The sequence below is a fragment of the Pseudophryne corroboree genome, chromosome 3 (genome assembly GCF_028390025.1).
Source record: "Pseudophryne corroboree isolate aPseCor3 chromosome 3, aPseCor3.hap2, whole genome shotgun sequence".
Classification (NCBI taxonomy): Eukaryota; Metazoa; Chordata; class Amphibia; order Anura; family Myobatrachidae; genus Pseudophryne; species Pseudophryne corroboree.
In genome coordinates this window covers 211,335,497-211,354,680 of record NC_086446.1, presented here as the reverse complement: position 1 = coordinate 211,354,680, position 19,184 = coordinate 211,335,497, and the positions used below count along the sequence as shown (strand labels likewise).

At 47.8% G+C, this 19,184-nt stretch overlaps 2 protein-coding genes across 2 annotated transcripts in view; one reads left to right on the top strand and one right to left on the bottom strand.

Moving 5' to 3' along the window:
- LOC135055123 (protransforming growth factor alpha-like) overlaps window positions 1-15,327 on the bottom strand; it is a 62,690-nt gene extending 47,363 nt beyond the window's left edge. Inside the window, exon 1 of the mRNA XM_063958796.1 lies at window positions 15,230-15,327. The gene's annotated coding sequence lies outside the window, so the exon portion shown is untranslated. The remainder of the gene's footprint in view (window positions 1-15,229) is intronic.
- A 4-nt stretch (window positions 15,328-15,331) lies between these two features.
- Window positions 15,332-19,184, top strand: part of SGPL1 (sphingosine-1-phosphate lyase 1) — a 68,237-nt gene continuing 64,384 nt past the window's right edge. Inside the window, exon 1 of the mRNA XM_063958793.1 lies at window positions 15,332-15,671. Within this exon, the coding sequence (XP_063814863.1) occupies window positions 15,660-15,671 (12 nt within the window). The 5' untranslated portion in view covers window positions 15,332-15,659. The remainder of the gene's footprint in view (window positions 15,672-19,184) is intronic.

The following is a 19,184-nucleotide window of genomic DNA, read 5'->3' as shown; positions in this document are numbered from 1 at the left end:
ACACATTTAAATACACATATACACACACACATATATATATATATATATATATATATCTATCTCATATATATATTTTTGTCAGGAACAGCAGGGTCCCTAGTGACGTTAATATGTTCTTAATGTGTATGAAACATGTACTGAATGCCGATGTTGTGGATCTAATCAGGAAACATCATGGTCGACATAAGAAATAGTATTCGTGTCGATATCAGGGAGTAGTAACTGGGCAAAATAACATTCTTGCAACCCCGAGGGGCCTGAGGGAAATATATTATCAATATTACGCCCTCCACAAAAATTACTACGTCTGTGTTCGAGCCACAGATCTATGCAACCGTACCATACATATATATATATATATATATATATATATACACTGCTCAAAAAAATAAAGGGAACACTAAAATAACACATCCTAGATCTGAATGAATGAAATATTCTTATTAAATACTTTGTTCTTTACATAGTTGAATGTGCTGACAACAAAATCACACAAAAATGATCAATGGAAATCAAATTTATTAACCCATGGAGGTCTGGATTTGGAGTCACCCTCAAAATTAAAGTGGAAAAACACACTACAGGCTGATCCAACTTTGATGTAATGTCCTTAAAACAAGTCAAAATGAGGCTCAGTAGTGTGCGTGGCCTCCACGTGCTTGTATGACCTCCCTACAACCCACACAAGTGGCTCAGATAGTGCAGCTCATCCAGGATGGCACATCAATGCGAGGTTTGCTGTGCCTGTCAGCGTAGTGTCCAGAGCATGGAGGCGCTACCAGGAGACAGGCCAGTACATCAGGAGACGTGGAGGAGGCCGTAGGAGGGCAACAACCCAGCAGCAGGACCGCTACCTCCGCCTTTGTGCAAGGAGGAACAGGAGGAGCACTGCCAGAGCCCTGCAAAATGACCTCCAGCAAGCCACAAATGTGCATGTGTCTACTCAAACGATCAGAAACAGACTCCATGAGGGTGGTATGAGGGCCCGACGCCCACAGGTGGGGGTTGTTCTTACAGCCCAACACCATGCAGGATGTTTGGCATTTGCCAGATAACACCAAGATTGGCAAATTCGCCACTGGCGCCCTGTGCTCTTCACAGATGAAAGCAGGTTCTCACTGAGCACATGTGACAGATGTGACAGAATCTGGAGACGCCAAGGAGAACGTTCTGCTGCCTGCAACATCCTCCAGCATGACCAGTTTGGCAGTGGGTCAGTAATGGTGTGGGGTGGTATTTCTTTGGGGGGGCACACAGCCCTCCATGTGCTCGCCAGAGGTAGCCTGACTGCCATTAGGTACCGAGATGAGATCCTCAGACCCCTTGTGAGACCATATGCTGGTGCGGTTGGCCCTGGGTTCCTCCTAATGCAAGCCAATGCTAGACCTCATGTGGCTGGAGTGTGTCAGCAGATCCTGCAAGATGAAGGCATTGATGCTATGGACTGGCCCGCCCATTCTCCAGACCTGAATCCAATTGAGCACATCTGGGACATCATGTCTCGCTCCATCCACCAATGCCACGTTGCACCACAGACTGTCCAGGAGTTGGCGGATGCTTTAGTCCAGGTCTGGGAGGAGATCCCTCAGGAGACCATCCGCCACCTCATCAGGAGCATGCCCAGGTGTTGTAGGGAGGTCATACAGGCACGTGGAGGCCACGCACACTACTGAGCCTCATTTTGACTTGTTCTAAGGACATTACATCAAAGTTGGATCAGCCTGTAGTGTGTTTTTCCACTTTAATTTTGAGGGTGACTCCAAATCCAGACCTCCATGGGTTAATAAATTTGATTTCCATTGATAATTTTTGTGTGATTTTGTTGTCAGCACATTCAACTATTTAAAGAACAAAGTATTTAATAAGAATATTTAATTCATTCAGATCTAGGATGTGTTATTTTAGTGTTTCCTTTATTTTTTTGAGCAGTGTATATATATATATATATATATATATATATATATATATACATACAGGTATAGCTTTCTGAAATGCATCACATTATCATGTCAATTTTTACCCAGTCAGATTTGTTGGTGCCGACAGGGTCACCCACACACGTCTGTGTCTCCCATATAGTTTTCTCTTTGGAATAGCATATAACTACTGACATGTTGACACTTATTTACATGAACCAAGTACCATCAGGAGTCGGCAGTGCCGACAGAGACATTCCCATAGCCATTTGTGGCAGAGCACTCAGCGTCAGACATGCCGACTACAAGGGATAGACCCCAGTACTTTCTGTCAGGGAAACACAGAAGACGTTTATCAGCTCTTTTACACCACACTCATTATATATTGTGCTTTATTTTTAACATATATTCCACTAAACAACTGTCCCCCCCCCGTTTTTCACTGTGATCTGTTCAGCAGTGCTTTGGCAGGGCCAGCGTCTCTGAGGAGAAAATGGCGCTGGTTAGAGCTGTGAGGGCTAAGGCCTGCCCCCTTAATGGCGTGCTTCAGCCCCGCTATTTTCTATATATATTTATATTGGCGGGGGTCTGTATTTAGTACCCAGGCACTTAATATCTCTCTTGCCAGTCTCTATTTGAGGTATACATGCTGCCCAGGGCACCCCCCCTGCGCCCTGCACCCTTGTAGTGTCGCTTGTGTGTGGGAGCAATGGCGCGCAGCGCGGCCGCTGCACGGCACCTCAGAGACACTAAAATTTCTGCCGTCACTGAAGTCTTCTGTTCTTCTTTTACTCACCCGGCTTCTTTCTTCTGGCTCTGCAAGGGGGGTGACGGCACGGCTCTGGGAACGAGCAGCTAGGCGTACCAAGTGATCAGACCCTATGGAGCTAATGTTGTCCAGTAGCCTATAAAGCAGAGCCTTTGAACTCACAGAAGTAGGTCTGCTTCTCTCCCCTCAGTCCCACGATGCAGGGAGACTGTTGCCAGCAGTGCTCCCTGAAAATAATAAACCTAACATAAAGTCTTTTCCGAGAAACTCAGTAGAGCTCCTCAGTGTGTGACCAGTCTCTCTGGGCACAGAATCTAACTGGAGTCTGGCGGAGGGGCATAGAGGGAGGAGCCAGTTCACACCCATTCAAAGTCTTAAAGTGCCCATGTCTCCTGCGGATCCCGTCTATACCCCATGGTTCTTGAAGCATCCCCAGCATCCTCTAGGACGTATGAGAAATACTGTGAAGCACTATATATGGACCCTGACGCACGTAGGGGGTCATTCTGACCTGATTGCACGCTAGCTATTTTTTGCAGTGCTGCGATCAGGTCAGAACTCGGCAAAACTGCGCATGCATATGCACCGCAATGCGCAGGTGCATCGTACGGGTACAAAGTGGATCGGTGCTGGGTGATGGATTTAACAAATAATCCATTTGCACAGCCGATCACAAGGAGACTGACAGGAAGAAGACGTTTATGGGTGTCAACTGAACGTTTTCAGGGAGTGTTTGGAAAAACGCAGGTGTGTTCAAGCATTTGCAGGGCGGGTGTCTGATGTCAATTCCAGGACCGGACAGGCTGAAGTGATCACAGTGGCTGAGTAAGTTCAGACCTACTCAGAATCTACATAAAACTTTTTTGTACCACTCGGCTGCACAAGAGTTTGCACACTTGTAAAGTAAAAATACACTCCCCCATAGGCGGCAACTATCTGATCGCAGCGCTGCAAAAAATAGCTAGCGAGCGATCAACTCGAAATGACCCTGTGGCCGGAGAGACCCACAGCCACATGTGTAATGGCGGCCGCGGCACTGAAGGGGTTAAGCCTTAGCTGCCAGGTGTCATTTGGACAATAGGCACTAGGTGCCATTTTAAAAAGGAACACTTGGCTCTAAGCACCATGCACTATACATGACTAAAAATATGTTTAACAATGTTTTCTAACTTGTCATATGAAGTGCTCTGTGTACAATTATAGGATTGCATGTTTAAATGTATTTATATTTAAGATGTGGTCACATGTATTTTAAAGGGAAAAATGCACTTTCCCCTGTCTTCTGGAACTAGGAAATGTGATGCTAATTACCCTCTCAGATCGGGTGAATGACAAAACCTTTTTGATGTTGGACAGTGCTCAGCAGGTAAATGCTGGGAGTGTGAATATGTAAAGTGGTATGGATTGGTATGGGTATGGAACCTGTATTCATTTATGTAGCAGGTTTAATTGATATACGAATCCTGAATGGTAGATGCAGGAAGGAAGAACATTTGTTTGGGGAATCAAATACAAACCGTATTTTGAAGCTATGTGATAAATAGTGAATGTTAAACTGTCAGGTGGGAAAGGATGGAGTTTAAATGATACCAAACTCTGTCTGTGTGACAGGAAGGAGGAAATTGCTTTTTTGCACTTTTATCCTTTTAAAATGTAATTTTATTTATTTATATTTTGTAAGATATCCTGATTGTATGGAAAGGACTCAGGGGGGAACTACCCCCTGAGATGTATTGCGGTTTTACTGTATAAAAAGAGGAGACCTGTGAGCTTCAGTGTGTGTTATCCCAACTACGTTCTGCTGTGAACATCTTGCTGTATGCTGTTTCCCCTAGCAATAGCGAAGAGTTCTCTTTAGAACTATTGCAAATAAACATAATTTGCCTCAAGAAGACCGCTTCATCTTGAAACCTGCAGGGCTAGGCGAAGCCTAGCTCTGTTTTCCGGCTGTCCAGGGTGTAACCAGTGTCTCCAAGCTCCTCCTTCCGCCAGCTACCGGCAGAGGCCTAGTCAAGCGACTAGTGGGGATTCGTCAGCATCACACAGGTGTGGTAAGGCGGAGCGTCGACGCATACAGAGCAGAACCGTGGTTCCAAATGCCACGGCAGGCTAGGAGTTTGGTGGTGGCAGCGCAGAACCCGCCCACTGCGAAGTGAGTGGAGTCAGTAACAGGCGGTTACTGACAGTAAGCACGAATCCCCTATGAGGCCAGGTCCCGTGTGACCTAAACATCCATTCTGTGTACTGGGGACGGGACGCGAAAGCCGTGAGAGCTTTCATACGGGACCGTCCGGTCACAGACCCCCATAGTTTACACAGGCACAGGAGTGTGTAAACGGCCACCCCTGCCCCATTCATAAGTGTTCGAGTTGCTGGGGGGATTGGTTTCCCAGGAGTCCACATTGGTGGTACTGGGGAGCGGGAACCTGCCACGAGGGTTCTGGGAACTGGCAATAGGTAGCCCTTAGGGCCCTGTCCTCCTCTGGTGGAGCTGCGTGCTGGAAGGGGGAGGTGCTGGGGAACAGGCCTGGGGGCAGACATCACTTACACAGGCACAGGAGTGTGGGAGCGGCCATGGACCAGTGCTTGGGAAATGAAAGGGAGCAGCTGGGGAGTCCTTGGTCACCGCCCCTGCCCCATTCATTAGCGTTCTAGGCAGGGCTGCCATCAGAAATTGTGGGGCCCTGGACTGACAAAATGGGCAGGGCCACCCACCCCTTCCCCGGGTAAAGGTGGGCCGCAGGGGTGGGCGGAGCTGTGAATTTGGGTTGGGCTACAGTGGGAGTGGAACATTAATTGGCATGTAGACCAGTTTAAAAAGAAAGAGGAAGATAGTGACAGGGAGAGAATGACCATGAGAGGAAGAGGGTCACAGGAACACAGGAAAAGGAAGATGGTGACAGGGAGAGGATGACAGGGAGAGGAAAAGGGTGACATGGAGAGGATGACAGTAAGAGGCATATGGTGACGGAGAGGATGATGGGGTGATAGTGATGGGGAATGGCAGAGGGTGATGGAGAGAGGTAGTGAGTGACTGGAAGAAATAGAGAGGGAGAGGCTAAACGCGACAGGAAAAGGGTGATAAATATAGTGATAATTACAATTTACTTACCTGGGTGCACGGCAGAGCTGCAGCATCACCTCCGATCCACATCAATGGTCGCAACGGCAGGTGGAGAACTTCCTCAAAGAGCAGGTAGTCACTGGCAGAGGTAAGAAGCGAAGGGGACTCGAGGAAAGATGACAGGAGGGAGGAAATGTGGTGGGCGAGTGGGGTAGGGGGTTTGAAGGGTGTGGGGGTGGCCTTCCTCCTCTTGTCCATGCAGACCTCCTCCTCTCCTCCCTGGCCTGGATATCAGCTGGCAGCTTTCCTATAGACATTTGGCGCTGGGGATGGTCACTAGAACATGACCTCAGATCCCCAGCACCCAAGCTCAGCAGTAACACAGAAAGAGAAAGCGAAGGCCCAGAGAGGAGAGATGCAGCTCAGCGGATCCTCCTCCCCCTCTGGCCTCCGTTCACTGCAGCAGCTGCTTCAGGACCAGTGTGGTACATGTAGAGCCGGACCCACCAGTGTTCCAACTAGTGCGGCAGCGGCGGCAGGCAGTAGCCGGCATGTAGTGAGAGACAGGGATAGCGGCATTTTAAATGTGGCATCAGACGCGGCCCGCGAGCCAATCGGCTCCTGATTGGTTGCCGGTCTCGAGCTCCAATTGGCTCACGTCCCATGCCATACTTACAATGCAGCTGTTCCTGTCTCTTTCTACACGCCGGCTACTGCCTGCCGATGCCACGCTACCTGGCTGGAACACTGGTGGGTCCGACTCTGACACTGCTGGCGGATCACATGTAGAAACTGTTAATGGAGGAGCTGGGGGTGCTCCCTATGCAGGTATGCGGGGGTCCTCCCTATGCAGGCGCACCCCATGGGGGTCCCAGGCTGCACTATGGAGGTGCAGTATGTAACTGATGCCTCTCTGTCGCTACTCCCTCTCTCTGTCCCTACTGTATGTCCCTGCTGCCTCTCTCTGTCCCTATGTCATTGCTGGCTCTCTCTGTCTCTATGTCATTGCTGGCTCTCTCTGTCCCTATGTCTTTGCTGCCACTTTCTCTCTGTGTCCCTGCTGCCACTCTCTCTGTGTCCCGTCCCCCACTCTCTGTCTCTATGTCCCTTCCGCCACTCTCTCTGTCTCTATGTGCCTGCTGTCAACTCTCTCTGTGGAGATCTGAGTTGGGGGCCTCTTGAAATTTTTGCTATAGGGCCCACAAAATTCTAGTTACACCATACATGCCGACATCCTGGCTGCTCTCTCCGGGAGAGTGCAGCCAGGTCGGCTCAGCAGGGGGGCGGGGTTATGACACGGATAGGGGGCGGGGCGGAGGAAAAGCATGGGCGGGCGGAGGCGGAACAGGGGAAGGGTTATCACGGCACTTAATTTAAGCCACGCCCCCTGCTATGTAATGCCGCGATTACCAGCATTATACAGCAGGGGGCGTTGCTATGATGACGCGATTCAGCAAGACTGCCCGGACCGCCCACTTTACTCACTAAGTGGGCGGCCGGGCAGGGGGGGCACCTAAAAAATCGGGAGACTTGCCTGCTCTTCCAGGGGGGCGGGAGGGTCACCCGATTTTCGGGAGCCTCCCGCCCATTCCGGGAGAGTAGGCAAGTATGAGTTACGCCTCAGACAAAAAGGTTGACATACGACATGTCAGCATAGGGAAAATGTTGACATTAGATTTAGTGTTAGCTTTAAATGTCAACATTATGAACAAGTTAACATTGTAGCAGTGTCAACATTTTGATATTCTGTAGTCCAGGGGTCAGGGAACTTTTTTACCTTTTACCCCAAAATATATTTAGATACGCCGATGTTACCCCCTTGATTTGAAAGGAAGGAAATCATATATTATTGTGCATATATACTGGTTATCACTGTTTATATGGCATTTCTGAGATACTGTGTGTGTGTGTGTGTGTGTGTGTGTGTGTGTGTGTGTGTGTGTGTGTGTGTGTGTGTGTGTGTGTGTGTGTGTGTATGTATGTGTGTATGTATGTATTTCGGGAAAAAATATTTTTTGCCAATGAATGGGTTAATTAACACTTTCTCCCCAAAACACCAGAATGAATGTAAGAAAGATGGATGAGGGGGGAAGGGCACACAACTTTTAGGAGACAGATGGTCACATCCACACCTCAGTAATGCCAGTGGGAATTTCAGCCACAGAACACTTCAAGTTCTGTGTGTGGGTTGGCGGGCCGCGGATGGGAGGACAGGACAGCGCAGGACGGGCGGGCGTGAGGGAGCCCGATGTGACGTCAGCACATCACACCGTGGCCAGGAACACAGCACAGGGCGGGCAGGAGGGAGCGCGATGTGACGTCAGCACGTCACATCGCGAGCTGGACGGGGCTGTGTCTTGGCAGCGCAACCGTCCATTACCCCCAGGATTTTAATTTTTACCCCATTTAGGGTCATTTACCCTGCTCCCTGACCACTGCTGTAGTCGATATACAGCGACATTTTAAATGCTGACATGACATGTATCCCTATCGGTTGTAATATGCTAAAGTCATTATAGAATAAGTGGAACTGGCGAGGACATCCTGCTAACAGAGAATGGGTTTGGCGGAGAAAATAAGATTTTACTTACCGATAAATCTATTTCTCATAGTCCGTAGTGGATGCTGGGGACTCCGTCAGGACCATGGGGAATAGCGGCTCCGCAGGAGACAGGGCACAAAAGCAAGCTTTTAGGATCACATGGTGTGTACTGGCTCCTCCCCCTATGACCCTCCTCCAAGCCTCAGTTAGGTACTGTGCCCGGACGAGCGTACACAATAAGGAAGGATCTTGAATCCCGGGTAAGACTCATACCAGCCACACCAATCACACCGTACAACTTGTGATTTGAACCCAGTTAACAGTATGATAACAATGAAGTAGCCTCTAAAAAAGATGGCTCACAACAATAATAACCCGATTTTTTGTAACAATAACTATGTACAAGTAATGCAGACAATCCGCACTTGGGATGGGCGCCCAGCATCCACTACGGACTATGAGAAATAGATTTATCGGTAAGTAAAATCTTATTTTCTCTAACGTCCTAGTGGATGCTGGGGACTCCGTCAGGACCATGGGGATTATACCAAAGCTCCCAAACGGGCGGGAGAGTGCGGATGACTCTGCAGCACCGAATGAGAGAACTCCAGGTCCTCCTCAGCCAGGGTATCAAATTTGTAGAATTTTGCAAACGTGTTTGCCCCTGACCAAGTAGCTGCTCGGCAAAGTTGTAAAGCCGAGACCCCTCGGGCAGCCGCCCAAGATGAGCCCACCTTCCTTGTGGAATGGGCATTTACAGATTTTGGCTGTGGCAGGCCTGCCACAGAATGTGCAAGCTGAATTGTACTACAAATCCAACGAGCAATAGTCTGCTTAGAAGCAGGAGCACCCAGCTTTTTGGGTGCCTACAATATAAACAGCAAGTCAGACTTTCTGACTCCAGCCGTCCTGGAATTATATATATATATATATATATATATATATATATATTTTCAGGGCCCTGACAACGTCTAGCAACTTGGAGTCCTCCAAGTCCCTAGTAGCCGCAGGCACCACAATAGGTTGTTTCAGGTGAAACGCTGACACCACCTTAGGAAGAAACTGGGGACGAGTCCGCAGTTCTGCCCTGTCCGAATGGAAAATCAAATATGGGCTTTTGTAAGACAAAGCCGCCAATTTTGACAATCGCCTGGCCGAGGCCAGGGCCAACAGCATGGTCACTTTCCATGTGAGATATTTCAAATCCACAGATTTGAGTGGTTCAAACCAATATGATTTGAGGAATCCCAACACTACGTTGAGATCCCACGGTGCCACTGGAGGCACACAAGGGCTGTATATGCAATACTCCCTTGACAAACGTCTGGACTTCAGGAACTGAAGCCAATTCTTTCTGGAAGAAAATCTATAGGGCCGAAACTTGAACCTTAATGGACCCCAATTTGAGGCTCATAGACACTCCTGTTTGCAGGAAGTGCAGAAATCGACCTAGTTGAAATTTTTTCGTGGGGCCTTCCTGGCCTCACCCACGCAACATATTTTCACCACATGTGGTGATAACGTTGTGCGGTCACCTCCTTCCTGGCTTTGACCAGGGTAGGTATGACCTCTTCCGGAATGCCTTTTCCCTTAGGATCCGGCGTTCAAACCGCCATGCCGTCAAACGCAGTCGCGGTAAGTCTTGGAACAGACAAGGTCCCTGCTGGAGCAGGTCCTTTCTTAAAGGCCGATGCCACGGTTCCTCTTGGAACAGACATGGTACTTGCTGAAAGCAAATCCCTTCTTAGCTCCCGAGGCCATTAGTCCTCTGTGAGCATCTCTTGAAGTTCCGGTTACCAAGTCCCTCTTGGCCAATCCGGAGCCACGAGTATAGTTCTTACTCCTCTATGTCTTATAATTCTCAATACCTTGGTTATGAGAAGCAGAGGAGGGAACACATACACCGACTGTTACACCCACGGTGTTACCAGGACGTCCACAGCTATCGCCTGAAGGTCTCGTGACCTGGCGCAATACCTGTCCCATTTTTTGTTCGGGCGGGACGCCATCATGTCCACCTTTGGTCTTTCCCAACGGTTCACAATCATGCGGAAAACTTCCCGATGAAGTTCCCACTCTCCCGGGTGGAGGTCGTGCCTGCTGAGGAAGTCTGCTTCCCAGTCGTCCACTCCCGGAATGACACTGCTGACAGTGCTATCACATGATTTTCCGCCTAGCGAAAAATCCTTGCAGTTTTGCCACTGCCCTCCTGCTTCTTGTGCCGCCCTTTCTGTTTACGTGGGCGACTGCCGTGATGTTATCCCACTGGATCAATACCGGCTGACCTTGAAGCAGAGGTCTTGCTAAGCTTAGAGCATTATAAATTTGCTCTTAGCTCCAGTATATTTATGTGGAGAGAATTCTCCAGACTTGATCACACTCCTTGTGTGACTGCTCCCCAGCCTCTCAGGCTGGCCTCCGTGGTCACCAGCATCCAATCCTGAATGCCGAATCTGCGGCCCTCTAGAAGATGAGCACTCTGTAATCACCACAGGAGAGACACCCTTGTCCTTGGATATAGGGTTATCCGCTGATGCATCTGAAGATGCGATCCGGACCATTTGTCCAGCAGATCCCACTGAAGAGTTCTTGCGTGAAATCTGCCGAATGGAAGCGCTTCGTAATAAGCCACCATTTTTACCAGGACTCTTGTGCAATGATGCACTGATACTTTTCCTGGTTTTAGGAGGATCCCGATTAGCTCGGATAACTCCCTGGCTTTCTCCTCTGGGAGAAACACCTTTTCCTGGACTGTGTCCAGAATCATCCCTAGGACCAGCAGACGTGTCGTCGGAACAACTGCGGTTTTGGAATATTTAGAATCCACCCGTGCTGTCGTAGAACTACTTGAGATAGTGCTACTCCGACCTCTAACTGTTCTCTGGACCTTGTTCTTATCAGGAGGTCGTCCATTTTCTTTGAAGACGAATCCTCCTTTCGGTCATTACCTTGGTAAGGACCCGGGGTGCCTTGGACAATCCAACGGCATCGTCTTGAAACTGATAGTGACAGTTCTGTACCACGAACCTGAGGTACCCTTGGTGAGAAAAGGCAAATTTTGGGACATGGAGGTAAGCATCCCTGATGTCCCGGGACACCATATAGTCCCCTTGTTCTTTGCTATCACTGCTCTGAGTGACTCCATCTGGATTTGAACCCTTGCAAGTGTTCAAATTTTTCAGATTTAGAATAGGTCTCACCTAGCCTTCAGTACCACCATATAGTGTGGAGTAATACCCCTTTCCTTGTTGTCGGAGGGGTAATTTTATTATCACCTGCTGGGAATACAGCTTGTGAATTGTTTTCAATACTGCCTCCCTGTCGGAGGGAGACATTGGTACAGCAGACTACAGGAACCTGCGAGGGGGGAAACCTCTCGACATTCCAATCTGTACCCCTTGGATACTACTTGTAGGATCCAGGGGTCCTGTACGGTCCCAGCGTCATGCTGAGAACTTGGTAGAAGCGGTGGAGGGCTTCTGTTCCTGGGAATGGGCTGCCTGCTGCAGTCTTCTTCCCTTTCCTCTATCCCTGGGCAGATATGACTCTTATAGGGACGAAAGGACTGAGGCTGAAAAGACGGTGTCTTTTTCTGCAGAGATGTGACTTAGGGTAAAAAACGGTGGATTTTCCAGCAGTTGCCCTGGCCACCAGGTCCCATGGACCGACCCCAAATAACTCCTCCCCTTTATACGGCAATACATCTTTGTGCCGTTTGGAATCTGCATCACCTGACCACTGTCGTGTCCATAAACATCTTCTTGCAGATATGGACATCGCATTTACTCTTGATGCCAGAGTGCAAATATCCCTCTGCGCATCTCGCATATATAGAAATGCATCCTTTAAATGCTCTATAGTCAATAAAATACTGTCCCTGTCAAAGGTATCAATATTTTTAGTCAGGGAATCCGACCAAGCCACCTCAGCTCTGCACATCCAGGCTGAGGCGATCGCTGGTCGCAGTATAACACCAGCATGTGTGTGTATACTTTTTAGGATATTTTTCAGCCTCCTATCAGCTGGCTCCTTAAGTACGGCCCTATCCGTAGATGGTACCGCCACTTGTTCTGATAAGCGTGTGAGCGCCTTATCCACCCTGAGGGGTGTTTCCCACCGCGCCTTAACTTCTGGCGGGAAAGGGTATACCGCCAATAATTTTCTATCGGGGGAAACCCACGCATCATCACACACTTCATTTAATTTATCTGATTCAGGAAAAACTACAAGTAGTTTTTTCACCTCACACATAATACCCTTTTTTGTGGTACTTGGAGTATCAGAAATATGTAACACCTCCTTCATTGCCCTTAACGTGTGGCCCTAAAAGAAAATACGTTTGTTCCTTCACCGTCGACACTGAAATCAGTGTCCGTGTCTGGGTCTGTGTCGACCGACTGAGGTAAATGGGCATTTTACAGCCCCTGACGGTGTTTGAGACGCCTGGACAGATACTAATTTGTTCGCCGGCCCTCTCATGTCGTCAACCGGCTTGCAGCGTGTTGACATTGTCACGTAATTTCCATAAATAAGCCATCCATTCCGGTGTCGACTCCCTAGAGAGTGACATCACCATTACAGGCAATTTGCTCCGCCTCCTCACCAATATTTTCCTCATACATGTCGACACACACGTACCGACATACAGCACACACATAGGGAATGCTCTGATAGAGGACAGGACCCACTAGCCCTTTGGGGAGACAGAGGGAGAGTTTGCCAGCACACACCAAAACGCTATAATTATCCAGGGACAACCTTTATATAAGTGTTCCTTTTATAGCATTTTAATATATATACATATCGCCAAATCAGTGCCCCCCCTCTCTGTTTTAACCCTGTTTCTGTAGTGCAGTGCAGGGGAGATCATGGGAGCCTTCCCACCAGCCTTTCTGTGAGGGAAAATGGCGCTGTGTGCTGAGGAGAATAGGCCCCGCCCCCTTTTCGGCGGGCTTCTTCTCCGGAGTTTTAGATATCTGGCAGGGGTTAAATACATCCATATAGCCTCAAGGGCTATATGTGATGTATTTTTCGCCATACAGGTATTATACATTGCTGCCCAGGGCGCCCCCCCCCCAGCGCCCTGCACCCTCCGTGACCGCTGTGTGAAGTGTGCTGACAACAATGGCGCACAGCTGCAGTGCTGTGCGCTACCTGATGAAGACTGAGAGTCTTCTGCCGCCTGGTTCCGGACCTCTTCATCTTCAGCATCTGCAAGGGGGGTCGGCGGCGCGGCTCCGGGACGAACCCCAGGGCGAGCCCTGTGTTCCGACTCCCTCTGGAGCTATGTCCAGTAGCCTAAGAATCCAATCCATCCTGCACGCAGGTGAGTTGAAAATCTCTCCCCTAAGTCCCTCGATGCAGTGAGCCTGTTGCCAGCAGGACTCACTGAAAATAAAGAACCTAAAAACTTTTTCTAAGCAACTCTTTAAGAGAGCCACCTAGATTGCACCCTTCTCGGCCGGGCACAAAAACCTAACTGAGGCTTGGAGGAGGGTCATAGGGGGAGGAGCCAGTACACACCATGTGATCCTAAAAGCTTGCTTTTGTGCCCTGTCTCCTGCGGAGCCGCTATTCCCCATGGTCCTGACGGAGTCCCCAGCATCCACTAGGACGTTAGAGAAAAGAGGATACAAAGTATTAATGTGACAATAATGTGAGCCTATTATGATGATGATGATGATGATGATGATGATGATGATGATATAATGACTGAGTTACAGACAGGAGCGATTCTTGGTGCGGGCAAGCAGTACCTTCTCCCGGGGCTCTGCGGGCGCGGCCGCAGTCACCCCGCAGGCACCGCCGCCTACCCGCACCCCGGCTGCAGCAGACGCCATGGGCTGTGTGGGCGTCCGCTGCAGCCGGCTCCAGGGACAGACACTAGAGGTGCCTGTCTAGTGTCTGTGCGGCGCTGCTATGGGAGAGACGTCATGACGTCTCTCCCATAGAGAGGAGCCGGCGGCCAGAGACGGAGCAGCAGCAGCAGCGGTCGGGAAGCAGGAGCGGGGCAGTGGTAAGTAATGTTTTTTTATTTTTGTGTGTGTGTGTTTGTAAGCGGCGACAGGGGGCACAACTACTGGGGGCAAAGAAAGAGGGGGCACAACTACTGGGGGCAAAGAAAGAGGGGGCACAACTACTGGGGGCAAAGAAACGGGGCACAACTACTGGGGGCAAAGCAACAGGGGGCACAACTACTGGGGGCAAAACGACAGGGGGCATAACGAGAGGGGGCACAACTACTGGGGGCAAAGCAACAGGGGACACAACTACTGGGGGCATAGCTATAGGGGGTACAACTACTGGGGCACAGCTACAGGGGGCATAGCTACAGGGGGCATATCTACTGGGGGCACAGCTACAGGGGGCATATCTTCTACAGGGGGCATATCTTCTACAGGGTGCATAGCTACAGGGGGCATATCTACTGGGGGCACAGCTACAGGGGGCAAATCAACTGGGGGCAAATCTGGGGGCACAGCTACTGGGAGCATAACTGTGGGCATGCCCCTCCCCTATGAAGCCACGCCCCTATTTTTTGTGTACGCAGTGATTTGCGGGGGGGGGGGGGGTTGTTCCAGTGGAAACTTTTGCACCACAAGGTAGGTGTAGATAGATTATGGACATAATTTAGCTATTGAAAATTGCAAAGTAATTTTTACACATGGATGCAGTTATTCTGGCATGTTTTCTCTCCCTCGGCCCTTTGTTGTTCGGGAGTGAGACTACCATCACCAATAATGGAGACTATGGTGTAGCTTCACTAAAGCTTCTAAAAATGAAAAGTGGTGGCGCTGCCCATAGCAACCAATCACATTCTAGCTATACTTTCTCTTCCTCATATAGAAAATAATAGCCAGAATCTGATAAGTTGCTATGGGCAACACCACTTTTCATTTTTAGAAGCTTTGGTACATCTACCTTTCGGGCTCTCTCACCTCTCTCCCTCCCTGCACCTCAGTCTCTTCTTTGGGCACTAGGTGTCGCTGCTGCCAGTGAGCCGTTACTTCCTATAGCGAGCCGCAGCGCTGCGCCGTTGCTATGCGCCCTGGCGTCGTCTCCAAAGGAAGCGGTGTGCTCGGCGGACAGACGAGGGGAGGAGGCGGCTGCGGCGACATTTCCGGCCGGGCCGGCTGCTGCGGGAGGTGGGGCTAGGAGGCAGCAGGAGGGGCGCTGGGAGCCGGGTGACAATGACTGAGCAGCAGAGCTTTAAATTAGGGGAGGAGGAAGAGAGTGCGGCGGCCGGCTGTAATCTGGGATAAGAGGATACAGGCTCTCTGTCCTCGCATACAGGGGCATATCATATACTGTACCACTGCCGCCGCCTGCTGTGTGACTGTCCCGCTGCAGTGATTGGAGGCTCCCAACATGGACATACAGGTGAGGGTGTCCGGCCCATCTCGTAGTACGCCCCCTCACTGTAACAGTGTTTACAGGAAATGTCACTCTAGGGGGCTCCGGGTCATTCACCGTGCTCCAAGTCTTACAGGGCATCATGTGACTTGTAGTTCCCCCTGCAGCTGATACTTGATACTTACTGTTTTTACTTTAATGTGTCAAATATTTACTTTTAATTATTCACTATATACCACTATTAAGTGGATTGAAGAGAACTGAAAACAATAGGGAAATGACAACACTGTGCAGTCATGTTTGTTTTGTAATGTTGTTGATACTAATAATAATATTGTTACAACTATAGACTCATGTAGAAATATTGATGAGTAATGTAACGCTTCCCAGTTGAATGATATTCCTGTGAGTTGGCAGGGGTCATTCATCAGGTCAGACTTATAACTTTGGGGGAGATGTATCAAACATTGGAGAAAGATAAGGTAGAGTGAGAGCTAAAGTACCAACCAATCCGCTTTTGTCTTTTTTCAAACACAAGTGTCAGAAGCTCTCTCCAAGCTCTGGTACATTGCCCCCTTAATCAGTTACAGATTTAAAAATTAGGATGCATATTTCTCAGTTAATCTTATGGTTCTGGCAACACTTTCTAAACCTTACTGTGTTCTGCTCAGTTCACCACACCACTTCTGTGCTGAATTCATCCTTTATTTGATAAAACATCATTGTATATACAGTAACCAAACACGTTTTTCTACAAGGCCTCTGCCAAACTTGTTTTTCCAAGAGCAGTAATCAGATGTTTTCAGTATGCGTTATTCTATTTACCGTATAATTGGGAATCATTGTTATCAATTATGTTCTGTCAATTAATGTGGAGCGCTAACTAGCAGGGTTGATGTAGATTATTATTCTCCTTTTTATCAAACAAATGCACCCTGCATTCATCACCCCATCTCCTGACTCATTCGGTGCTCGGGAACTGTTTAGACTAGTAACTTTACAATCAATGACATCAGGAAATGAGGTGCTTTCCAGCTGTCTGTGGGGACATGTTGGTACTGTGTATGTTAGACATGCTATTCTTTGTAGTACAATAAATACAGTGTGTTCCTCAGCAGTGTTTGGAGACTGTGTGTGTGTGTGTGTGTGTGTGTGTGTATATGTGTATATATATATATATATATATATATATATATATATATATATATATATATATATATATATGTGTAAATATATATAAATATTCTTGTGTCATCTGACAATCTTAATAAAAGTGCCTCAAGCACTGAGACGTTGATTTCAAAGATGTAACTTTGAGTTTGGAGTATGGATGTTTATGGGTGACTGTTGGCATTGTAGTTAATTACGGAGGGCACCTGACTGGTTTACAATTGGGACAGCTTTTGAGTGCTGGATCTGTGGTTCTATCTAAACCCATATACAAATGGGATGCAGTTACAATGTTTGCTGTCGGCATTCAGGATACCGACTCCAGCATCCCGGCACAGGGCTATTCACTCGTGGGTGTCCATCCCACCCATAGAGTGGGAATAAATCCTGTGGCAATCGCAGCGAGCCCTCAAGGGGGATTCAGCACTCGCCCCACTGCAGCATTCTGGCAGGCGGGATGCTGCTGTTGGGATATTGACAGCCGGCATCCCCCCTGCCAGGATTACGTATGTAACCCAAAAGAAAAACTTTTTGCATGTAGTAATTACAAATAGAACATGGTGTTGGGATTATATTTTAGGAAGTTACCTGGTAGCACTTGAAAAAAGTGTAATTTTTATACCAGTAATGGTCTGTCCCATTTGCAAGAAAGTAAAAAAAAAAATTGTTGTTGTATTTTTAATAGTGTCTGGCTGTGCTAAATAGTGACCTGGTCTGATTGAGAGTATAATCAACATTTAGTAAAGGTTCCTAGCTTAAACCTCATTCAAGGTTGGTTTTGCCTCGTAAATGATTACTGCTTTAAAAATATGTACAAAAGATTACCTACAAAAAGTGTGTAATAGATATAGACAAAGCAGCTTTCACAAGATTTTCATAGGGTTTCTCAAAACTCCCCCTCCAAATAGATATAATTGAAAGAAAATATATCAAGTTTTAAAAAGTGCTAGATTATAAACATGTAAGAAAAATATAATCATCCAATGTGGGTAACTTCGGATTGGGTAGCCGAAGGACTGGTGCAGATGTAAACGCCTTCTTGAGCCTTTCGAAGGCCAAAACTGCTTGTGGCGACCAATGGTGATCCTCTGCTTCCTTCTTGATGCGTTCTACAATGGGTGCAATAATAGTAGAGAGTGAGCGAATAAAGCGTCTATAATAATTAGAAAATCCCAGAAAACCCTGGATAGCTTCAATGCTGGAAGGACGAGACCACTCACTTATTGGCCGAACTTTCTTAGGGTCCATGGAGAATTTTTTGGATGAAAGGATGTAACCTAAGAAGGATACCTGTCTGACCCCATATTCACACTTCTACAGTTTTGCGTATAACTTGTACTCCTGGAGTTTTTGATAAACCATCCTCACTTGAACAGTGTTCCGGTAAAGATTTGTAATAGATGAGGATGTCATCCAAATATACCACGGCAAAGCAACCCAAAAATTCTCTGTGAATCTAATTTATAAAATCCTGGAAGATGGCTAGGGCATTTGATAGTCCACATGGCTTAACTAGGCACTCATAATTCCCAGTATTAGTGTTAAATGCCATCTTCCATTCATCTCCCTCTCTAATTCATACAGGATTGTAGGCCCCTCTGAGCTCAATCTTGGGGAAGATTACTGCTTCTCACATTTGGTCAAACAATAGGGAAATTAAGGGCAGAGAATAAGAATTCTTCACTGTAATCTTGTTCAAGGCTCTGTAATCAATACAAGGTCACAAAAACCCATCTTTTTTTTGGCCACAAAAAAGAAACCTGTCCCAACTGGAGACTTGGAGGTGCGAATAAATCCTTTGGACAGACTCTCTTGAATGTATTGATCCATGGCCTGAGTCTCGGGCACGGACAAGCATACAACCTTCACTTGGGCACCCTAGCATTGGGTATGAAATCAGATGGACAATCAAAGTCCCAATGTGGAGGTAGGGTGTCTGCTTCCTTCTTAGAAAATGCATCCTGGAAAGCATAGGAAGATTTAGGCAGGAATGAATGATACGTATAGGAAAAGAGAGGCACACAATTGGAACTACATCGGGTAATCTCACCACACTTCCAGTCAACAACTGGATTGTGTTCGCTCAACCACGGTAACCCTAAAACCACCGGGGCAAGGGGGCAATGAATGAGTAGAAAACGTAATCTTTCTGAATGAAGAATTCCCACTGACAATAGCAAAGGTGGGGTACGTAACAAAATCTGTCCATGAGTAAGAATTTCTATCGAGACCAAAAACTGAAATTGGAGCCTCAAGGGGCTCAAATGAAATATTCAAAGAAGAAGCAAAAGTGGAGTCCATAAAATTTATATTCCAATCCAAAAAGGCTTGTACAGGAAACTTCTTTTCATCCGAAAAAAAGTTCCACGG